Consider the following 14,155-nt stretch of genomic DNA (forward strand, 5'->3'; position numbering starts at 1 on the left):
ACTGACTGCAATTATTTCACCAATAGTAAGGGCCATTAGCATTACGTAAAAATATACTTTATGCAATATATGCAAAGTAGGGTACAGTAGTAATATGCACAACACTAGCATATAACCAACCAAAAGTTACACACAAGAATTTGGTCTGAATACCTGAAATCATATCTTGAATACAAAACCAATTAAGTTTTAAATTGCCTGCTATTACTGTTGATGAAGATTCTCAGTCATCCAGGTCATCATACGTAGAGAAGATTGAAGCAAGGCGTCTGGACTTGTAGAGTTTTCTAGAAGACGTTTCGCTGCTCATCCAAGCAGCTTCATCAGTTCTAACTGTTTGGTGGGGAAACATGGTTTATATGTGGTGGAGGACCTCAGTGGGTGGGTCTGGGTAAAACTTTAAAAAACTTACAAACAATAGCACTAAATGTTTCCATACTTACCTGTGATGTTCTGGCTGACTGGGCCAGGTGTGTCTAACGACTGGCTAATGACTATGAAACTGCCGGAGGGGGACTGATCGACAGCCCTTTGTTCTTGCTGTGAGTATGTGCAAACTTCCTGGGAATGGATGGAATCACTGCATTGTATGTGGTAGAAAGATGATGTCTGAGGCCACCACCTCTGTTAAGGGAAGGCTTTTCCAGCTTAACATAGATGGCTTCCTTGACTCCTCTTTCATACCACCTTTCCTCCCTGTCTAAAATGTGAACATTGTTGTCCTCAAAGGAGTGTCCTTTGTCTTTGAGGTGGAGGTGAACAGCTGAGTCTTGTCCTGAGGAGGTGGCTCTCCTGTGCTGAGCCATTCTTCTGTGGAGTGGTTGTTTAGTTTCTCCAATGTACAGATCAGAGGGAATCTTATCCTTCGGGTGAACCAGTCTCTGTCTCAGTGTTGTCATAGGTTTGAAATGGACTGGGATCTCATGGTTGTTGAAGATCCTGCGGAGTTTCTCTGATACTCCTGACACATATGGAATGGAGATGTTCTTTCTCCGCCTGGTGTTGTCCTTCTTCTTGTTGTTGGGGGGTCTTGTTTTTGTGGCTTTGATGAGTGCCCACTTCGGGTGTTTGCATGTTTTTTTTTAAGTTTTACCCAGACCCACCCACATAGGTCTGTAACCACATATAAACCATGTTTCCCCACCAAACAGTTAGAACTGATGAAGCTGCTTGGATGAGCAGCGAAACGTCTTCTAGAAAACTCTACAAGTCCAGACGCCTTGCTTCAATCTTCTCTACCTGCTATTACAGGTTTTTACAAGGACATGTAATTTTAACTCACCAGTCAAAAACTCTCTCTATTAACACCTGCCTCACTTATGTACAAAACATTCAGAGCACTGGTAGGTATCTACCACTGGACCATGCCCCTATTTGGAAGGTCTTCTCTGTTCACAAACAACTTAAACTCTTGGGGTTCCAAACTTGCCTGAGGAAGTCCAATATACACCTATTTAAATTTTCAAATTCAAACATTTTGGACATTCCTGGTTGTCAGAAAATTCTATCAAATTATATGCAATTAGAAATAAATGCAGCATGCCCAGCAGTTTTAAAAGCTTTTAAAAATAACAAGATCTTGTGGTAGCTGATTGGTTATGGAGAACATGACAAACCATGTTCATTGTTTAAGTGATCCCCTTCTTTTTTACAAGAGTTTCAGTATTTGAGAATTCATGCAAAGCAAATTCAAAAACACACCTCTATGTCTAACGACGGTCAAGATGCTAACCCTAGCTCTGCATTAGGGTTAGGGTGACCGCTAGGGTTAGGGTTAGAGTTACAGCTAGGGTTAGGATCTTGGCCATTGTAAGACATAGAGCCTCAAGTGAGACATTCATTAATGATGCATTAACCTTTGAACCACAGCTCTGTGACCTTCCTAACTGGGTAACCCTAACCCTAACCCTAGAATTGACCCTAACCCTAAGTGCAGAGCTAGGGTTAGGATATCGGCCGTTGTGAGACATATCCGTAATGGTCTCGGTGAGCCGAATGCATTAAACTTTGAACCACAACCCTGTGACCTTCCTAACTGGAAAACCCTAACCCTAACCCTAGCTCTGCAATAGGGTTAGGGTTACAGCTAGGGTTAGGAAGGTCACAGAGTTGTGGTTCAATGTTTATTGCATTCGGCTCACTGAGACCATTACGGAAATATCTCACTTGAGCCTCTACCATAGAGAGATTAAAAAGAGTTGTTAAAAATGTAGAGCACTAAAATGAAAAATGCTATTTCTAGAACACAGTTATTACAAAAATACTCACCAAAATGTCCAGTATCAAAAAAGAAGAGTCATTAAAGCACTAATTTGCTAGCATTGCTGCAACCTCACAGACAATGGCCAGTTTGGTACAGTGGGCATCTTTGCCACCACCACCAATGGCTTCAACAAAGCCTTGAACACCCATCACTAACCGCCACTGTTGTTACTGTTGCAAAGTATTCTCCTATCAAATACTATACTAAGGGAACTTTAATTAATTTTTACATTACAACATTTCTATTTGCAACCTGACATGGAAAAAAAAACAATAAAACAACTGCGGCTGTGTGTTGAAAAACAGGAAACTTTATTGTGTAAGATGTTTGAACTAAAGAGAAATCAGTTCTTTCCACTTTCAACCAGCGATGACAAAAACATCATCCAACACGGTGCCAAACCCAACGTCAAAGAACAACACAGATAACTTAATTCAACATTTAATCAAATAAGTGAAAATATCGACACCGACTACAGAAGAGGTGTAATACAGAATACAAACTATAGTTTTTTTAAAACAAACGTTTTGTATTTTTTGTATTTTTTCTTTATTTTATCATTATTTTTTTTACATGGGATTACATTTACATGAACTGAAATACGAACAAAACAGACTTCAGTGAAAGCCACAGCCATATATACCAGTGAAACATAATCTGCCCTTAATCTTTAAAGATAATATTTGCATGTATTTTATACAAAATAGACTATATCAACCAATATGAGGGTAGTGCAATTCCATCAGGCTCTGGTAAATTTGCTTTCACACTGAGATTTATTTTTTTTTTCTTCTCTCTTTTAAAGTGACCAGTAAATCCTCACAGCAATATTACATTGGATCCAAAGCCTAGACCTTTACAAAAAAAGACATCTTTGAAATAAAACAAGTACTAGAAGTTGGATATTAAGTTCTACTCAAAATGTAACTGCTTGAATACTTCTTTTATTTTGTTTTCCCTCCTCTGCTTTGGTCACTGTTATATTACGCAATATAACCCCCCCCCCCCCCCCCCACCCAAAAAAACCCAAAACAAAACAATCAAAAACAAATCTCACCGTCCGTCTATCCGTCCCTCACTCCCTCGTTTCCTCATATCTTAAAAAACACAATGAGCATTCATATAGACTTTTCCATTGACTCTTAAAATTTACATTTACTTCACAAGACAAACATGTTTTAACACTTCCTAATGTATTCAACACGCCTATCCTTATCAAACACAAACCAACAAACATAAAAATATTTACTTTCTCGACTCATTCAATGTACAAAAAAATGATTGAGTAAAATTAGTCATATCAAAGAGGATCAAGCTGATGTATTCAAAATCACAGAAAATAGTTTTTTTGTTTGTTTCTTTTTTTTTTTTTACACAATAGATCAATCTCCAAAAAGCATTGATATATTTGTTAAGGGTTTATCTATTTCCTGATTTGAAATTGTATTTCTATGGCTCTCCCTTTCACAAGGCCTTTAGTCAAACATGTAGTTGAAAGGTAAAAAGAGAAAGAAATGTATAGAGATTATGTCAATGTAAAAAATATTGTGTAGTAATAGACACTGTTTACATTACACTGGATATGTCAGCATTGCTATATACACCTGTAGCTATATAGAAATGAGAAGGTGGGGTGGGGTGGGGTGGTCACATCTACACATTTGAAGCTGGTTTTACTGAAGCTCTACCACCCGGAAACAACTGCAATACCGTATGCAGGTAACCCGAACAAATCTTCCTTTAGAATGGTCCACACACACACACACACAGTGATGCCAACAGAATTCATGAAAGCCCATGCTCTGTAGAGCACAAGGCCACATAAGTGTGTGTGGGTCCAGAAAGCCTTCACTATACGTGTCAACAACCCAGCTGCTGCTGCTGTTAGAGTGACCACTCTACAGCAGAATGGCTGACTAACAAAAAAAAATCAACAACAAAACAAAAAGGTGGATTCTACTGAATGGCCTGCTGTGCTGTTAGATGATAGTAACATACAAATGGCCAGTCTCTATGGCAACATGCTACCTGGTTTGTTAACTGGTGTTTAGAGTTCTATGCCTTGGTGGGCATGAGTACTATTGAGAGTGAACAGTGAGGCAGAAGATGGAGCTGTGTGTGTGTGCTATGGGAGGTGGTGCAGGAGGGGTTACACTTCCAGCAGAAGCCAATAGTACAACTGCACTGTAGATGGTAGTAAGCTTTGGCCATCACATAAGCTGGTATGGACAATGATTTCCACATTACAAATGTACCGAAAGCTGACCGCAAATCAGCCAAAAAGAAAAAAAAATGTACAATTTTAATTTTCAAAAATACAATATTTTGTGGCTCTCCGTGAAAAAAAGTATCATACACTGTCTTGGATGTTAACAATCAGTACTTATATAAGCTGGTGTAGGTGTGACACTAAAGATTTTTTTTCTCATAAATGAGCACCCTGAAGCAAAGTTTACAACCACAAAATGTCAAATGACAAGTGAATAAGTACTCTTTCACATCTCCAGGAAAAAAAAGAAAAGAAAGAAAATAGCATTTTTCTTTAAAATGTTAAATGCTTTTACATTTGGCACAAGTGGAACACATCCAAGTGACATAATCACTCATAGCCTGAGCTTTAAATTCACAAATCATTTTGGACTGGACTGCATCTTCTTCTTCTTCCAACAATATATTATTTTAGGCTGAAAACAGAAGTTCAAACAATGTACAAAACAAATACAGTAGCTGTATACTGTATGTAGTTTTATATTTATTGATTCAGCCACAATGAGCCAAACAACACCGGTTTCAGTTCTGTTGTGCAAGTATGTTAAGATGGAGCTAAGGGAAACAATACTTAAGAACAAAATTGATATTATGCTTTTAGTTCTTTAACAAGAGTACTATGAGTCACTTCTACCTCCTTATCTAATCCTACCTTTGTACCCCTGTTAGGCCCAAGAGCACAAAATCACTTTATCTCTGTTAAGGTATGACTTGGCTGTAACTGCTGAGCTTTGTATAATTAATTCTCTCTAAGTAGTGAAAATATAGTTGTGTGAAAGAGCTGGCAATGAACAGACAGTCCTGTACTGGGTAAATATATATCTATATGTATATAGATATATATATATATATATCTATATGTATATATATATATATATATATATATATATCTATCTATATAGATATATATATATATATATATATATATATATATATATATATATATATATATATATATATATGTATATATATATATCTATCTATCTATATATATATATATATATATATAAAAAGATTAAAAAGAAAAGCAGATAGACATCTGGCAGGTGAGAACAAAAATTATTTTAAAAGGTTTTGAGTGTTTTAACATTCAAATACTATTGATATAAGGCCCAGTACAAAACAGGAAAACCTTTCACAACCCTACATTTTTCTTCATCATCAGTTTAAATTTTTTGTTTTTTTTAAAGAATTATGAACATTTTCATAGTGCAGTCTTCATTTTTTTGACACTTGCAGTACTCAACTATACCAGTGGTGACTGGGACCAGTGCAGGACTCTGGAGCTTACAGGAACTGCTCTTTATGATTTATAATTCACAATAATTTGTACATTTATAAATTATTGTTGTTATCTAAATCCAAACATTTAAGTCACTACTGCAAATATTACAAAACAGTAGATATGTCTTTAAATTCCAATGGTGTCCATTCAGCACAAAGCTGGTCGTTACCTCCACAGGCTGATAGATTGTTGGGTGCTTTCAACACAATTTAATACTGATTGTGAGATGCAGTAAATTTATCAAATATATATCTTACATGGGAAAGAACTAGAGAAACATACAAAATATGTTTTTTTCCTATATTCTTTTTCCCCTCCCCTCAATGTAAAATGATCAGGTTATTAATATTTTTCAATCCACTCTCAACCTTCCTGCTATAGGCTGTCTTATCTTTTACATTAGGTAATCTAAACATAGTTTCCTACATTAAAAACACCAAAATGGCAGGTTAGAAAGAAAAGAGAAATTTCCAGCGTGAAGGATGTCAACATTAAATTTTTATGCAAAAAGAAAAAAAAAGAAAAAAAAAGTTTAGAGAAGATGGCTACAGACAGCTTAAAAACTAAAAGGCACTGGTTTTCCCTCAGATACATCCTGTGTAAACATTTGGCTGAGTGAACATGTGTCTGCTTAGACTTTGTATGTGTGTGTGTGTGTGCGCAAGTGTGTGGTGTCTGCATAAAGTAAGTGAAGAATATTCCTCTAGTTGTTTTTTTCTGTTTTTTTTTTTCCTCTTCCATTGGTCAGGTGTAGAAATCTGATTCCAATCAATTCACAGCTGAAAACAGTTTGTCCTATCAGTCCGTGGGGTCCAGAGAAAAATAAGGTTCTTTCATGTAAAGAGCAAATTTCCAATTTTTCTGTGTTTATCCCTGTCGTCACTGACAGTCCTCTGCAAACCACAAAAAGAAGTGAACACTCTACATTCTTGGCGCAGTGAAGCTGGGGAAGGGAAAAACGGAGGCAGGCTGGACAGGTGAGCAGAGGAGCTCTAGGCTTTTACTCCTGATCCAGGCAAGAATGTTAGGTGTGGTGAGGTTGGAGGAGGAGAGGTGTCTGTAAATGGCTTTTCAGTGAAAAACTGCAGTAAAACTCTGGAGGCAGAAGAGAGAGAGAGAGAGAGAGAGAGAGTAAGAGGCAGACAGCCATTGTACGAAAGCAACAGAAGTCTGAGGGGTGGTAGGATGTGGAGGAGGAGGAGGAGGAGGAGAGGATTGCCTAAAATGCATCCTGCCCAAAACACATTCAGAAGCCAAATTCTTCTTGGCAAGCCAAGAGAAAAAGGGCTGCAGGTCGGCTGGAGGATGTTGTACTGTAGTTTTGCGAACCCAGGACTGCAATAGGACGATTGAGGCCACAGGTATTGTGCTCAGAGATTAGGCTGACTTGCTGAGGCCTGGAGGGGGGCGTGGCTGAATTCATAAAAGGGGCCCAGGAAAAGCAGAGGAGTCAAATCAGAGCTATGATGGTGACAGGATAAGCAAAATGCTCTGGGGTCCCATAGAGCTATACGGGCAGGGCAGGATTTAAGGCATTGATTCACAGGTTAAGGCAGTCATTTCTGATGAAACAGCAGAGGTTTAACACTCCCATCTTTGAATTTTGGTATCTGGTTGGTGATGATCTCCGCCAGCATCTCTGGGAATTCCACACTGAGGGTTTTATTCACAAAGGTGTAGAAACAGATCTGAAGAAGACCCTCCACCATCTGGAAGACATACAGGGAGATTAGTCTGTGAAGCTGTTTAAAAAATCAATTTTCAGGAATATCCTAATAGCCTCGACTGCATAAGACACTTAAAATCTCAGCGTATTCCAGGGCTTCACACTAATCGGCGGGATGAAACTCAAAAAGAAGCAACTCTTATCGTATCTGCTTCCAAATCCACAGATCAATGTATATTGTGTGTGTGTGTGTGTGTGTGAACGTCTAACCTCCTGCATGGAGTCCAGTAGCTTAGTTAGCTGGTAGAAACGCTGCCAGTTTTGACTAGCATTCTCTTCTCTCTTGACGATGGCTTTTCCCAGTTCCTTGATGTACGTCATCCTGATCTCATCAAAAACCGCCTGGCTCTTCAGGCCTTCTTTCGGCACTACACATACAAACAGAGACATTGAGTGTCATCAGGGTGGAAGTCGGCAAGCAAGGTTGATACAATAGATTAAAAATGACATGAGGCCTCATTCAAGCCTTTCATTTTTTGTTACAATGTCAGAACACCAAATAAACCAACGTTAAAACTGTGATAAGCGTTTATCCTGCAGACAGTCAGTCTAAGAACAGCACCATATCTGCAAATCAACCACATCTTTCAGTTGTTTGACTGATAACGGTTGGGAGGAAAGCGAAAGCAATCCACTGCTCCCCCTTCACACAAACACCAAGGCAGCAATCCCACTAAGACCGCCTTTGGTTTGTTTAATTATGCCAATGTGTCCAGCATGTCCCACAGCACTGGCTCTCCCTTTTATACATCTTAGAAGCACAACAGCATTTCTGTCACACTAAACAATAAGCCACATAAAGGAGCAAGTAGTCCAGCTTTGAACAGGCCGTATAAAGCAAGGGGCTCAAATGAGTCATTCGTCTTCAACAGAACTGGAAAAAAACAGTTAAATATGACACATGTACCACTGTCTTCGTTGCCATCTAGACAGCTGGTTATATGCTTTGAAACATCTGTCACACTCTCAATAAATCATTTAGTAAATGTTGCCATTTCTCCCCTCCAAGTAAGAGCAATAAAACTTTATTAAAATTTCTGTGCAGGGAAGCCAACTATGACCTTTAGGGGCCATGCATAAACACACACACACAGTGGAAAATTACTACATTAATCGCTACTGTGCAGCACGTGTAAGAGTGTGAAAGCAGCAGTAAATATTTGAACATCATAAATTATACATTGTTAAGTACACACACCAAAGATTCCTTTGACAATACAGCCACTGCTGAAAAATAATCAATACTGCTGCAATCAGCATATCAACACCTCACAGGCTCCTTGTCAGCCTGGTGCCTGGCACTGAGCCCAGGCTGAGCCACAGTCCCTGGCAGAGATTATGCAAGGCCACAGAGGGCATGAAATCAGGATGAGATTTACATAATCAGATAAATGGGAGATGCTACTGGACTCTGCATTATGCAGTTTCAGGTTTGGCTGGCTCCTCTGGATTATTTCTGTATAATAATTACATTTAATGCTTTTCAGGTTGCATATTGTGGAGCAGATGTTAATGACGCTCCTCTAAACATAACAATACAAATCAAACTTGACTCCAATGGGAGAAACTGTGAGAAATGAGTAAACCAGCACCTAAGCAAAGTTACCCTGACCTGATAGCTGTTCCATCCCTGAGGGGACCAGATGGGAAGAACTCTCAGGTACAAAAAATGCAGCCAGTGCTCAGTATGGAAAAGTAATTTCCTCTACATAATAAGCCAATCCTCTCTGAAGTGTGTCGTCTTCTCTGCCATTCATTCATTGAGAACGAGCTGGAGGGAAGAATGCTTCTTCTAACTCAGCAAATTGTTGGAAAAAGTTGGATTTACCGTGCTCTGTTCAGGTTGTGTAATGTTGTGTGTGGAGATTTTAGTGCCAGTAATTACACAGAGAAACTGGCATCCCACAGCGTCTATTATTTCACCTCACAGAAGGCAATGAAAAAGAAGAAGGCTGCTGAACAGTTATCATTTTTTTCTGTCTCTCATCCATTGACCTTCATTACATTTTGGATAAGTACCAGTAAAACACAACAACATTTGCACAAATGGAATATATTTTTTGTTCCACTATGTGCTCTTATTTAGGCAATGTGTGACTGATTACACAGCACGACAAACATTAACCTGTATTTAATCATCTGAGGGATATGAAACAAAATTGGATTAAATTAACTCTTCGCTGACCCATTTGTGTTCATGGTGAGGAAGAGAAACGTGAGAGATTCTGTACCTGTAGGATATTTAAACGCTAAAGTGAGCCATCATTAAAAAAAGAACATGAGGATTGCAGATGCACCTCTATACAAGGTGTTACGGTATGGGTGCTCAGGATAGCCAAAAAGGTCCAGCTTGAATAAAAAGCAGTAAAAACCAGGAACTTTCATAACAATGACAATAGTTGAGAGTCAATTTTTGTATTATTCAGTATGTTGTCACAGGAAGTCCACTTTTTGGATCTCTGTATTTGTATATTCCTGGCTATGGGCATGCTGTGATGTAACCCATGTGTTGTTCTCCACATTTTCACAAAAATGTCTTTAGACAACTGCCAGCACTAAAAACAAACAAAACAAAAACAAAAAACTATTTGGTTCTGTTACATAATTTGGCCTAGAAACTTGTTATTTCATGACAACAAGTTTGTCCTAGTTCTAGTGTAGTGAACTAAGGGACTCCTGAACAGCATTAAGGTGTTTCAGGTGCACTTCAGCAGCTTAAACATGTGGATAAAACAAGCACCTTCAAGCCAAAAGTTAGACAAGTGCTCACAATGTTTTAAGGTAGCTTCTATTATCCAAATGTAAACTGAGATAAAACTTCACTGAGGTCGGCAGTGACTCACCGTCAGTGCTGCCTCGACTTCACAAAATGTCTTTCTTTTTTAAATATCCCATCCTAAATTACAACTAAACTAAACTACAGTCCAAGACAATAATAACTAGATGAAAGAGAGTGATGGATGAAGACCGGCAGTCAAAGCAATTCCTATTTGTTTGTGTATTAAAACACATTTTCCCACAGTGACTGCAGGGGTTGCCAAATCAAATCAGTCCTGTGATTATATGTGCAGAGGAAACAAGCTGTTTGCTTTTTGCTACAATACCAGGTTCGCCACAGGATAAAAGACTTTATAGCCAATTATGGCTGTCTACTGAAGTCTTACCTGATTTCCAGATGCAAACACAGCCTTAATGAATTCAGAGACACTTCCATCCATTCATTCTTATCTGTCTGCAGCAGAGATTAGTATGTTGCACTAATTTGCATTTATGATGCATTCCATCTGCTGCTTTACTGTGACAAATTACAGTGCAATGAAAAGGCTTCAGCAGCATGTCATAGTGCACATAGCAACATCCTGCAAAAAAAACCCACTGTTACAGTGTTCATACTTTCAAAGTGAAACATGTTCCATTACCTGTGCTGAGTAGTAAGAGCACCTTCATGCACAGGTACTCATCGTAGGACACCTGCAGCCTGACGAACTCATTACAGATCTTCAGCATCTGCTCACATTGGTCGGTCATGAAGGGCAATTTCATGCGCTCTCTTGGAGAGAAGAGGTGTAGAGCAGGAAAAAAAAAACAAAGGCGAGAGAGACATTACACATTAGACTTGAAGCTCTTTCATCTGGTTATTCAATTCTCAATAAATAGCCCCAGCGGGGAAGCACTACAAGAAATCCAGACTGTGAAATGAGTTGTGATGGATTTTCGCACCTCACTTCCACTAACTCACACAGCCCACATTACTTTTATATCTCTAAAATCAATAAGAGTGCATTCTCCAGACACACAGCCCAGGGCTCAGAGCTGTCAATTCACCCTGACCAACTGCAGTGCTACTGGCAATGACTCCTTCACCTTTCATATCTATTTTTACCCTTTTCTGAGTCCACATGTCCATTGGGAGCGAATCTTTTCGGGCTGAGGTCTTTCTGTCTGCATTTTTACAAGGAAGAGCTGTTTGCAGCCAGACAGCAGTGTGTCAGTGCATTTGTTGACCTCATGCCAGTTGGTTCAAATTGAGAATCTTTATCCTCTGAGCAAAGAATGCACGCTGTGCAAGGTCAAATGAGCATTTAGACAACATAATTTAACTGAAAAATTTGCATTTAAACATTTAAATATCTGAAAAAACAGTCAGTCTAATCCAGCACAGCACTGGAATATGTGCAGATTAAGAGGAATGGGACAATGTTCTTAATTATTTAAAACCTGAGCTTTAGTGGAGACCACAGTGACAGACAAGCTAACAGCACATTAGCCTCTATTGTGGCTCCTCTAGGGAGTACAAAGACTGTGGTAAGTACAATCAATTCAAGTAATGAGGCCTTGTAATTAACATACTGCAGGCGTACCTGAGCCGAATCTATGTCTTCAAAGCAGCAGCATGAAAGCTTGTTTATTTATTGTAAAGATTATTGGTGCAAACTTGAGGAGCCTATTCTTATACAGGCACTACCTATATCATTAAATTGTGTTTCACTTTACAACAACACAAATTCTGTGTATCTTTTCATCCTCAGCTGCTTCTGATCACATCTCTGCTTCATGACCCAGGCTGAGTCAGGAACAGAATCATGGCTGAGTGTGTGTAATTAAGTGAGACCTGACACCCTGAAATGAGCAAATGCAAAACAACTGACTAACAAAATGATGTGACAAAGAAGGCACAGCACAAACACCACAACAGCTGGCCTCTGTACGTACTTGTTGATGACAAGATCGGGGGCGAAGCAGAGCATGCTACCGTTGCACTGCTCGTACGACCTCCAACCGAGGCTGAAGGACATGAGGAAGAGCCAGGAGCACTGCAGCAATGTCATCTGGTCGTCAAGGTGCAGGTTGCGGAAGCCTAGGAAGAAGATGAAGAAGAGGTGGTTAGAAGACAACATTTACGTGATGACAACAAAAAAAGAAGTGATTGCTCAGTTCATCATTGAAACATTATTATAAAGGCCCAGTGTAGAAAAAAAAAACAATCTATTCAAGTTAATGTTCAAATTGAGTTGAAATTACAGTAATTTCCACTCTGCACATGAAAAGTCCTTTCACATTACATTTGTTTTAAAGCAGAGCTCGGTTACGTAACAACGGCCAACCACCTTAACCCACCCCCTTCTAAGAGCTTTTTCCTCACTATCACCTCCCCAGCTGTGGACACTACACTCACAACAAGACGTCAGGCCAGATTTGTCCCTCATGCAGCTGTCACATAAAGAAAAATGACAGTGTTGTTGTTTTACTGGGAGGTTTTCTGTGAGAAATATGATCTTAATTCTACAAGCAAATACTTGGAGTGATTATCAAGTCATGTGGCTTTTTTTTCCATGAGTAGATGAGCACCCACACCTACTACAGTAGGTGTGGGTGCTTAAAGTTCCACAACTCTTTGTGTTTCCAGTTTTGGCTTTTATGCAATGGAAACTGATAAAACCCAGCAATTCTATACTTCTATACCCAATCAGGCTGATACCACAAACTAAATCTGACATAAAAATGAAGGAATTTCATAATGGACTAATAACTAACTACAACTAAGAAATGTACTGTTATCTAGCAGTGATGCAACTCCCTTGGCCAGCTGAATGTATTAAATGACTAAAACTGGATTTCTTTCATTAGAGGCTTGACCCACTTCACCACCCATTAGTCCCATTTCCAAGCTGGATTTACCACTAGTGACACACTCAGCTGCTTGGGAAAGCAGTGTGCACATAAAACCAGACCAGAGGGAACACACATGTTAAAGAGGTTATACTGTAGTTACCTGGCAGTGACTTGGCCCACTTGACTGCAGAGATGACCTGCTGTCCCCCCAGCCTGTTGAGAGTGGTCATGAGCCGTGTGGAAGTGTCTGGCAGCGTGCTGTCGTAGCCTGAGTAGATGATCTCAGGTTCGATGGCCTTGAGCACGGACAGCATGGTGGGCACGAGCTGGGGCACACACCTGGGTATGACTGGAACAGGCATGTTGGCGATGGGCTCCGATGACGTGCTGGGCCGGGGCCCTTTCATCTTGATTAGCTTCTTGTTTTTCCTCGCTTTGGAGGCGGGACAAGGATACAGAGAAAAAGGTGTTTTTATTATTACTAATGAAACAAATATGGATGTGCAGGCAGCAAATTGAAGATAAACAAGGTTGTCGGCTACCAAAAGTCAAGAGAAAGCTACATAATGAAAAAAAATATTCCATTAACTTTTTATTTTATTCTCTGCGTCACTTGCACTATACACAGGATATCTGGGCGTCGTTTTTTGATATTTTCTCCCATTAAATGTGCAGAATCTGTCAGATGTTGAGGGGTTAAGGGGTTAAAAACATGTTTTTCCTCCTCTACCTTTTTTAATTTCCTCTCCTGGCGTTTCTATGGCAACTAAGAGCCTTTCTGGTGAGAGTCTGTCTGCTGATGCATTGACGTCCATCAAGTCCCTCTCTGTCTTTTCTGTCGTTCCTTCTCAGCATGTGAAACTATCTTTACCTCTATCCAATGCGCACGCTGCACCTTCAGCTCCGGGTTGTAGCTGTTGTGCTTCACCTGCTGTATCCTGTGTCCATCTTTCTTAACCTTGGTGCAGCTTAATTGTTGCTTAACCTCTACCACTTAAAG

The 14,155-nt window shown here is 39.5% G+C and overlaps 1 protein-coding gene across 3 annotated transcripts in view; it reads right to left on the reverse strand.

Moving 5' to 3' along the window:
- Positions 1-6,452: 6,452 nt before the first annotated feature.
- LOC114445640 (glucocorticoid receptor-like) overlaps positions 6,453-14,155 on the reverse strand; it is a 45,854-nt gene continuing 38,151 nt past the window's right edge. For 2 of the 3 annotated variants that reach the window (XM_028420712.1, XM_028420711.1), the window contains 5 exons: positions 13,316-13,588; positions 12,256-12,400; positions 10,962-11,092; positions 7,753-7,910; positions 7,373-7,525 (listed from right to left, as the gene is read on the reverse strand). In XM_028420712.1, the coding sequence (XP_028276513.1) occupies positions 7,373-7,525; positions 7,753-7,910; positions 10,962-11,092; positions 12,256-12,400; positions 13,316-13,588 (860 nt within the window). Of the gene's footprint in view, positions 7,526-7,752; positions 7,911-10,961; positions 11,093-12,255; positions 12,401-13,315; positions 13,589-14,155 lie in introns of all 3 variants that reach the window. The other variant, XM_028420710.1, reaches the window with a different exon arrangement.

The sequence above is a fragment of the Parambassis ranga genome, chromosome 14 (assembly GCF_900634625.1).
Source record: "Parambassis ranga chromosome 14, fParRan2.1, whole genome shotgun sequence".
In the NCBI taxonomy this organism is placed as follows: Eukaryota; Metazoa; Chordata; class Actinopteri; family Ambassidae; genus Parambassis; species Parambassis ranga.